This window comes from Zingiber officinale, chromosome 5A, assembly GCF_018446385.1.
Source record: "Zingiber officinale cultivar Zhangliang chromosome 5A, Zo_v1.1, whole genome shotgun sequence".
Taxonomy (NCBI): Eukaryota; Viridiplantae; Streptophyta; class Magnoliopsida; order Zingiberales; family Zingiberaceae; genus Zingiber; species Zingiber officinale.
In genome coordinates this window covers 28,609,515-28,619,081 of record NC_055994.1, presented here as the reverse complement: position 1 = coordinate 28,619,081, position 9,567 = coordinate 28,609,515, and the positions used below count along the sequence as shown (strand labels likewise).

General features: G+C 40.4%; 1 protein-coding gene across 1 annotated transcript; it reads right to left on the bottom strand.

The window, feature by feature from the left end:
• Positions 1-470: 470 nt before the first annotated feature.
• On the bottom strand, positions 471-3,310 carry LOC121982722 (probable WRKY transcription factor 31). The gene is made up of 6 exons (XM_042535823.1): positions 3,049-3,310; positions 2,874-2,954; positions 2,623-2,796; positions 2,209-2,529; positions 2,004-2,117; positions 471-1,878 (listed from the first exon to the last, which is right to left on the bottom strand). Exons 1-6 carry the CDS (start codon positions 3,241-3,243, stop codon positions 1,333-1,335), a joined length of 1,431 nt encoding a protein of 476 aa, XP_042391757.1. The 5' UTR covers positions 3,244-3,310; the 3' UTR covers positions 471-1,332.
• Between the last annotated feature and the right edge of the window lie 6,257 nt (positions 3,311-9,567).

Here is a 9,567-nt window from a genome sequence, read left to right as displayed (position 1 = left end):
GTTTTGTGGAGTGGGTACATTGTCGAACCATATTAAAATCTGCCTTCTTTCCTCTCTCATTTTTCTTCGATTTTTCTTTTGCTATTTCTTCTCGATTGTTGCGACGTGATCTCAATAAAAATTAATGATTTTAAGATTTCTCAAAAAATGATACCCTACATCTATACATTTACTTCAATCTTCTTCACCATATGGTTAGATATTACCTGCTTCTTTGATCTTCTACTATTATTGTAGGTTCGTACAAATTTTTTTCATAACAGTATTTGTCTAACTCATCAAACCACTAACTCACTAACATTTACCTAAAATTTTTTTACAAAAAGTTCACTGTGATTACATGCAGTAGTAGTTGTCATAAGGATTACAGCCTGCCGTAAATCAATCCAAGTAACTATTAAACATATATATTTGGAGAAGATCTATGATACTCAGACAAGCAACCTGATGTCTAGGCCAAAACGCCCAAATACAAAAGAAAGACGATCCCTTAATCCATATATATTTTCTTCTCCAGTCACTCTATTAATTCCTCAAAAACTTCTATTGCCTGAGATGATGAACCGTCTATCATATCCTCCCTGTTCTGTGACAGTTTTTTACTTTCTAATTTCAATATGCTTGCACTTGAGATTGTATAGTGAAATTGATATTGATATTTCATTTTTGTGTATTTTCTCGGTTCTGGTTCTGATTCCACGCCATTGTGGAATTTTCTGGCGTCCTTTCTACCAAGTCGCTCTCATATAGACCTGGCAAACTATCATGTGGAAGCAAACTCATCTTGATCTTCAACTCTGGCCGGTTCCTTGCCCTTACTCTCTTCCATAAAAAAACCGTGAATAGAAAGATCTCTATCAGACGCTATATATATACGTCACGATGATACGGCACGTCAAATCGTGGAATGACGGATCTGAACAACTTTCCACTCGATCGCCATCGCGGCTTCCGTTCCATGCCATGCATCCTCCTCCCTCGATCGTTTTCTTAATTGCTTGGGCGCAATCCTTGACCTCCTGCGACGACGTTGGAACACCGGCAAGAGCTCCAGCTCCACCGTAAACCCGACCGCACTGAACCAGCTGAGACTTCTTGCAAAAACCTAAAGAGAAAATTAACGATGGCAGGGAATTATTCCACGGCCCGGAAATAACAGACCGACAAAATCAATCTAAACCTAAAATTAAGTACAAGTATATATACAGACAAAAAGAGAAGGATTTATATGAAGTTAAAAAGAAAAGACCGTGAAACTAGCAATGTATGCACTTGCTACTTCGTCATGATGGAAAATTATTAATCAGAACTGGTCATTATTTATCTTGTAACTTAATCAGCTTCAAGATTTGCCGGATTCTGCTCCTTCTGGTGATTGCCGCTGAGGATGGACTTGATGGCAGCAGTCAGGGCCGCAGTGAAATTCGGGTCGACCGTGATGGCGGCAGTGGCCGCTCTCATGGACTCTGTAATCGCCGGCGACCCCACCAAATCTGACTGCTGGCTGAGCAGCGGCTGGCCGAAGACCTGTGGCAGCTGCGGCGGCAACACGGGGAATTGGGCCTGTAAAGGGACTGCCGCCACCGCTAGCGGTCGTTGGTACTGCAGCGGGTTCGGACTCTTGGTCAGGTCCAACGTCACGGTGGGGAAGGGAGCCGACGCTGATATGCTCGACGAGCAAACCGCCGGCAGAATGGTCCTCGCGAGGAAATTATGATTCATGAGCGCATTGGCGCTACTCATCGAGCCGGACACGAGCATCGACGCGGCGGCTGTGGTGGTGGTCGCCATTGTCATGGCCGCCGGCGGGAGGGGGTGGTTGTGGGCACCTTCGTAGGTCGTCACTAGATTCGACCGGTCATCCGCGCACCGTTGCACCTAATCATATCGTGTAAAGACAATCAATAATTCTTACCTAATTGAGCTAGCTATATATTAAATCACAAGAAAAATTTTTACATTGAACTAACACAAAGTGATCCGATAGGGGTTTAGTTAATTACTTGTTTCCGGACTGGGCATTCGGTGGCCATGGTGCATTTGTAGTAAGCTCTAGGGCATGGATTTCCCTTGGCCATCTTCTGCCCGTACTTCCTCCATTGGCAACCATCAGCAATCTACAAAATTGAAATGAATTAGCTTACAAAATCTGCAAGCATTCAGCAATTCAGAGTTATTCCATTAAATAAAACTCATCAGCACAAGTACCATTAACGCTTCCGATCGAGCTCGAACCGATACACGGGGTTTCTTCATGGTCTCTCCTTGGGCTTGGTCGGTCGGCGGGGGGATCAACCTGGGCGCTTCGTTGAGGTTCACAATTTTCTCTTTTGCGTTGTAGCCCGGTGATGCTACTTCGGAGGTCTCCACCGGCGACGACAACGTCCGCGACTGGTCTGGGCTGGCAGTCGAGGAGTTCGACGGCTCGTTGTGGCTTCCCGCCGGGCCCAAATCCATAAACTGCCTGATCGGAGCAACAACCCTTCCATCGTCAAGAGGTTTAGCATCATCAGTTTTTCCATCGGTAACCTGAATTCGAGTATAAGCAATCGTGATTAATCTACGATAACCAAATTCTTTTGTGTATTTCGAATAATTACTATGATCCTAGCTATATATTGCCTCTTGCGACTGAAGAGTCTCCATTGTGTTGCCTAAAATTGGATTGCGCCCCTGCAATAGATGAACCACTCGCATATGAAGGGATGTGTAGTTGGTGGTCATTTGATTGAGAAACTCTTTTAGTTTTTGGTTATCTTCGTTTATGCGGGTCAACTCCTCTTTCAAGACAGCCAGCTGATCATGGAGAAAAAAAAGGGTTTAATTTATAAAACTGAAACAAATTGCTGAACCTAATTCATCTAACTAATTACCTCATATTTTCCATCCATATCATCCACAGTTGACTGATCGCTGCGCGTGTTCGCAGCGTGAAGCTGCAACAATCCGGCAGTCTAAAAAACAGGGGGAAAAAAACTGATAACTGAGTCGACTTCACCTATCGATCGGATTAAACAACTTTCTGTTGTCTGTCAATTGATCACGAACCTCAGCGTTGGCGTCTTCCTGCTTTATGGAAGTGTTCTTGGCTGGAAACAAATCCATCTCGAAGACATCAGTTCGGCGGCCTCCGTTGACCATCTCCTGATCATCGCCCACCGCAATACTGGGACAGACCGGGGATGAAACTGCAAGAATGAGCGGAACAGAGGAGTCATTAGTGAAAGGTCGTCCTTTTTCCATAGAGGAGGAGGAAGAGAAGACACGATGAAGTCTAAAGCATTATCCAATGGAGATGGGAAAGACAATATATCTGAAGCAGAGATGGCGTTCGAAGCCAGATGAAGGGTTCGAGATGCACTGTTTAATAGCATTGACTTTCAACTTCTAAAATCCTAACCATCTCTACGATCAGTTGGACTAATGGCCATCGCCTAGACTTGGAGTGATGTTGTTGTTTCAATGCAGATCCACTTACTGACGTCCCAATCGGCTAGGATGATTTGATAAGATAGAATCCATCAACTGCTTCATTCCAATTGATCTCACACTTCTTCGACCAGCAAAGGCTCTCCTGATGGATCGAAAGCGCTAGAGGGGGGTTAATAGCGCTCGTGGTTATTTTTAGCGATTTATAACTAATAGTAGAAATGCAGCGGAAATGAAACGTAAAGTAAATACGAACACAGAAGACACAATTATTTTATTTCGTTCGGAGCCTATAGCGACTTCTACTCGAAGGCCCGCAGTCCTTGACCGCTTTCGGTCGGCAACAACTATAAATTCGAACTATTACAAGCTAGAAGCAATTACAGTTAAATGCCAATAAGAAAGTTTTACCAACGAATAAGAAAGTAGAAGAGCGTTGGGGGTTCAGTTCGTTGTTGCAGCAAAGCGTTGTTGAAGCGTACGAAGCACACGAGAGCACAAGACTTCTGTTCGGAATTCGATGTGTATTGAGCTGCACCTCGAGGCCCCTTTTTATAGCTCTGCAAGGTCTGATCCAGATCCCCAAGTCTCGGGATCAGATTTGACCCGAAGCGGATCCGTCGACCGATCCCCACGTTCGGTCGACCGATCAGATGATCTCCACTACATCTGATCCGTCCATCCGTCGCTCCGCTTCAATCTGGTCAAACTTTATCCCTGGGTTCGGTCGACCGATCCCAAGGTTCGGTCGACCGATCAGTCTCCTCTGACCCGCACACCTCGGGTTGATCCAGTCGACACCTATCCCAGGTTCGGTCGACCGATCCCGAGGTCCGGTCGACCGATCCCGAGGTCCGGTCGACCGATCCCTGGTCGAACCCGGTCCAACTTCTGGAGATCTGATCTGGTAGCTTGAAGGTTCGGTCGACCGATCCCGGTCAGTACTAACCCTGCACAAAAGTGTTAGTTTTCTGCAAAACAGAGTTAGAACACAAAAGATAATAAACAAATGAATTAACAGCCTTCGGACTGTCCGGGTCTGACTTCGGGTTTCCGACCGAAAACCCTAGGTCGACCTGACGCATACTGTTTCCTCTACAGGGAACGCGTCCTCAACTACTCCACTCAGGAGATTTACCTGATGCCAGTCCGGTCCTCCAGACCGACTGGACTTTCCGCCTAGGGTTACCACCCCCTAGGACCTAGGGTTACCACCCCCTAGGACCTAGGGTTACCACCCCCTAGGGTTTTTCTCCACCTAGGGTTACCACCCCCTAAGACCTAAGGTTACCGCCCATTAGGGTTTTCATCCACCTAGGGTTACCACCCCCTAGGATCTAAGGTTACCGCCCCTTAGGATTTTCCACCTGCCTAACCGCAGTTAGGACTTTCCTTCACACTTGTTTAAGCTCATTAGATAACAAAACAACTTAACTTGAACCCTTTGACATAATCAAAACACCGGTTCGATCGTCGGATGCTTCCTGCACCAACAATCTTCCCCTTTTTGATTATGGCAACACAGTTCAAAGTTAAGTAAAAGTATGACAAAATTATTAAGAAATTTTGTAAGACTTATGCTCCTCTTTATGTTTAAATTCTTAATTTCTTTAACTTTGACTTTTCTCTCACCCTTTGACATAAATCAAAAAGAATATTAGGAAGAGAAAAGAATAATTAGTTTAAGCTCCCCCTGAAGAGTAGTCCTTTATTTAATGTCTTAGTGTTTCAAAAAGAATTGTTTTACTTAAATTAGGAAATACAAAATTTAGCAATTGAAAATCATTACTTTGGTAAACACTTAGCTAAATTTGAAAAGCCTTTCGTGAACAAATAGTTAACTTAGTTAATTTTGAAAAAGGCCATAGAAGTCACTTAGCTAAATTTGAAAAGGTTTTGAAAATACTTAACTCATTTTCAATAAAGATTAGCTAAACTTAATCTTTTGAAACTAAAAAAATTTGACAAACACTTAAAGGTATATATATATATAATTTTTTTTTATATTTTAAAAAAACTTTGCTTGAGTATTTAACTTTAAAAGGATTTTCATAAAAGCTTAACTTAAGTACTTAGCTTTGAGAGACTGTTTCTTGCAAAAAAAACTTAGTAAAGGATTTGGATAATATTAGTGCTTAGTTTTGAAAAATGATTATATGAAAATCCAAGCTTTTAAAAATAATGTTAATTCAATATCACATCTATCATAATTTTTTATTTTAAGTCAAGTCAAAAATAATTTTTTAAAACCAAGTCAAAGATAATTTTTATTTTAAAGGAGAACTAGCTTGAAAAGAAGAATTCACTCCCCCTTGATTAATGTCTTAATAAATTCTTAGGTTCTTATAGTCCAAGCATGTGGCAATTTATTCACTTTGTCTTGATCAGGTATCAGAGCCCTAAAGTGTAAGCATGCTTAAGCTTAACATTTCCTTCACCAACTGTCTAACCGTTAGCTACTTGCTGATTGCCTAGAGGGCAACAACTTTCACTTGGTTAGTCAAGTAAAGTCATTTAGTCCAGTTAGATTTGACTAAGGCTGGAAGACTTGACTTAATTACTGTTAATAAAGTATTTAACACCCAGACTCATATTGATGCACAGTAATAAGCATTCTTGAGTCCAGGCTGTACCCTATACACCTCACACCATTCTATGTTTTACAAACACAAGCAAGGTATACCTAGGTGTTTATGAGATGCTCTGGCTTAAATTTAGGGGAACAAGATTTCTAGGGTAGATCCTAGGCTAAGTCATATTCTTGAAAATTCTAAGAAAATGGGATTTTAAAATCATTATTTTTCCTAGATTTTGAAAAAAATAAAAGAACGAGTTTTGAAGTAAGACAGTGAGTTTTGAAAAATTAATATCTATTCTACCCAGCACATTCCTATTTGCCTTCTAAGTGAGCTGAACTCAAGTTCAGGTAAGGGCTTTGTGAAGATGTCAGCTAGGTTTGATTTTGACTCAACATAGTTGAGTTCAATATCACCCTTAGCTACGTGATCCCTTACAAAGTGGTGTTTCACTTCTATATGTTTAGTCCTTGAGTGATGAATTGAGTTTTTTGTTAGATTTATTGATCTTATATTATCAATTGAGATTTTAGTTTTATGATACTCCAGTTGATAGTCTTTAAGGGTATGCATCATCCACAGCAACTGAGATGTGCATTCACCTAAGGCTATATATTCAGCTTCAGTGGTAGATAAAGCAACACAGTATTGCTTTCTACTTGACCAACTTACTAGGCATTGTCCTAGAAATTGATAGCTACCACTTGTACTTTTCTATCTAGCTTACATCCGGCATAGTCTGAGTCAGAGTAGCCGTTTAGGTCAAGGGTGCCAGATCTAGGGTACCATAGTCCTACATTTAGGGTTCCCTTAACATACCTAAGGATTCTTTTGACAAGGGTTAAGTGAGACTCTTTTGCACAAGATTGGTATTGTGCACATATACCTACAAAAATAATGTCTGGTCGACTTGCAATTAGGTACAGTAGACTTCCTATCGCACTCCGATAGTATTTCAAGTCTACTGATTTACCTTCTAAATCTGAGTCAATTTTAACATTTGTAGCCATTGGTGTATTGATTATTTTTGAGTTTTCCATGCCAAATTTTTTAATTAATTCCTTATCATATTTAGTTTGATAAATGTAAATTTCATCTTTAGTTTGCTTAATCTGTAAACCTAAGAAGAAATTAAGTTCTCCTACCAGACTCATTTCGAATTTATTTTCCAAAAGTTTGGTGAATTCTTTTAGAAATCTAGAGTTTGTGGAACCGAAAATAATATCGTCAACGTAAATTTGGGCTATAAAAATGTCATTTTCTAAGGTTTTTACGAAAAGGGTTGGGTCTATTTGACCTTGTTTAAATCCTTTTGATATTAAGTAATTGGACAGACGTTCATACCAAGCCCTAGGTGCTTGTTTTAGTCCATATAGGGCCTTTTTTAATTTAAAGACATAATTTGGTTGTTCTAAATCTTCAAATCCTGGGGGTTGCCCTACATACACTTATTCTTTAATAAATCTGTTTAAAAATGTGGATTTTACGTCCATTTGAAATAGCTTGAATCCTTTGTGTGCTGCATAGACTAGCAACATCCTAATGGATTCAAGTCTTGTTACTGGAGCATATGTCTCGTCATAATCTAACCCTTCTACTTGACTGAATCCTTTAGCTACTAACCTAGCTTTGTTTCTAACTATTTGACCTTGATCATTTAATTTGTTTCTAAAAACCCATTTAGTGTCAATTATGGATTTGTTAACGGGTTTCGGCACTAATTCCTAGACCCGATTTCTTTCAAATTGGGCCAATTCTTCTTGCATTGCTAGAGTCCAATCTGGGTCTGGTAGGGCTTCTTCTATGTTTTGGGTTCGATTTTTGAAATCAAGGCTATTTGGCTCTGGTTTCTATAAGATGATCTAGTTCTGACTCCTACAGTTAGGTCACCCAAAATTTGGTCAGATGGGTGATTTGTGCTTGTTCTAGTTGGTCGTATATCATTTGAGTTAGTGATTTGTTCTTCAGATTCAATAGGTTCAGGTTGAATTTCGTCATCTTCTCTGTTTATTGGGTTAATATTTTCTGTATTTTCAGTTTCATTTATTGTGTTGGGTAATTTATTTTCTTCATCAAATATTATATTTATTGTTTCTTCTACTTTTAGGGTATTTTTGTTATACACTCTATATGTAACGCCCGAAAATTTTCAAAATTATTTTTAGAAATATTCTATGATTTTTCTGGAATTTTAAAATATTTTTAGGGAATTTTTAGAGTAGCGGAAGTAGCAAAAATAAATAGAGTCATAAAATAGCCTACGCGGGTTTTGAACCCGAGACCTATTGGGTCCTACGACTTATAGCGGACTCTAGTAACCAAGTGAACCCAGCAGGGCCATGCTGAAAGGGAAGGGAAACAATTATATTTATATTTGAGTTGGGTGAATTTAACCACTTAATATAAATAGGAAATTAAAAGAAGAGGTATGGGATTCGTGACTTTCCTCCTCACCCTAACCTCACGCCGCCCCCTCCCTCTCCTCCTCCTTCTCTCGGCGCACCAAGCAAGGGCTAGGGTTCCGTCCCCTAGGCTACCAGGAGCACCTTCCGGCGATGACTCCGACACGAGGTCATTCCTCTCTGTGAGAAGAGCACGTACACGCGAGAGAATCGTCGAGAAGATCGTCTCTACCGGAAAACTAGCGACTAGATTCGTAAGAAAACTAGCGCAAGAGGTAAGAAACCCCTCACCTGCAGTATAAGTAGCTTTCGTATGAATTTTAAGCTTCAGGTTAGTAGTATGTAGACTTTCGGCACAAAGGATGCGAACTAGCGCATACCAAGTGTTCGAATAAATTGTTAGCACAGTTAAAATGCAACTTAGGCATTTTATTAGCTTAGATAAATGCAATAGAAGCATTTTCACAGCTTATTTAGTCTTGCTACAGCTCTTATAGGACTAGATGTCCAATGGGTGGGCTCCCACAGTCGCCTCTAGGTTCAGACAACCTAGCTCTAGGTTCAGATAACCTAGAAAGAGCAAGACAAGCAATAATTAGCTATGTTCAGTATTTTACTTTTCAGTGGCACTGTACTGGATTAGATATCCATTGGGTTGGACTCCCACAGTCGTCCCTAGGTTCAGACAACCTAGTAACCCTACTACATTCGGGACTTGCAAACCCGGGTCTAGTTAGGGATGCGCGCATAGCACGTACAGTTGCCGGGCCCATCAGCAGTTTGATTATGTATTTTAATCTATTATGATAAGTAGTTTTCAAAACTCACAAATCAATCATGAATGCAGTTTAAATTCAGTTCTAGCTTAGTTTGATTTTAGCTCAGTTCATGTTTCAGTTTAGCTCTCATTCTTGATACATGTGATAGTTCTATGATTAGATTTGGTTTCTATGTTGTATGATACCATGCCATGCTTAGCATATTCAGTTGTATTTTAAATAGCATGTTTTCAAATCATAATTTCACCGTATGCATGTTTTAGTGAGGTAGATGGTTTCTTACTAAGCTCTCAAGCTTACAGATACTTTTTCCTTATACTGCAGATAAAGGTAAAGGAAAAATGGACTAGTGGGGGTTGGAGGTCAATGCTACGATGAAGA

Bases quoted from the DNA above. Each gene is read 5' to 3' on its own strand.
- LOC121982722 (XM_042535823.1), bottom strand. From the start codon at position 3,243: ATGGAAAAAGGACGACCTTTCACTAATGACTCCTCTGTTCCGCTCATT. The intron at 2,955-3,048 runs GTTCGTGATCAA...CCTGTTTTTTAG, and splicing joins AGGAAGACGCCAACGCTGAG to ACTGCCGGATTGTTGCAGCT. The intron at 2,530-2,622 runs GCAATATATAGC...ACTCGAATTCAG, and splicing joins AGACTCTTCAGTCGCAAGAG to GTTACCGATGGAAAAACTGA.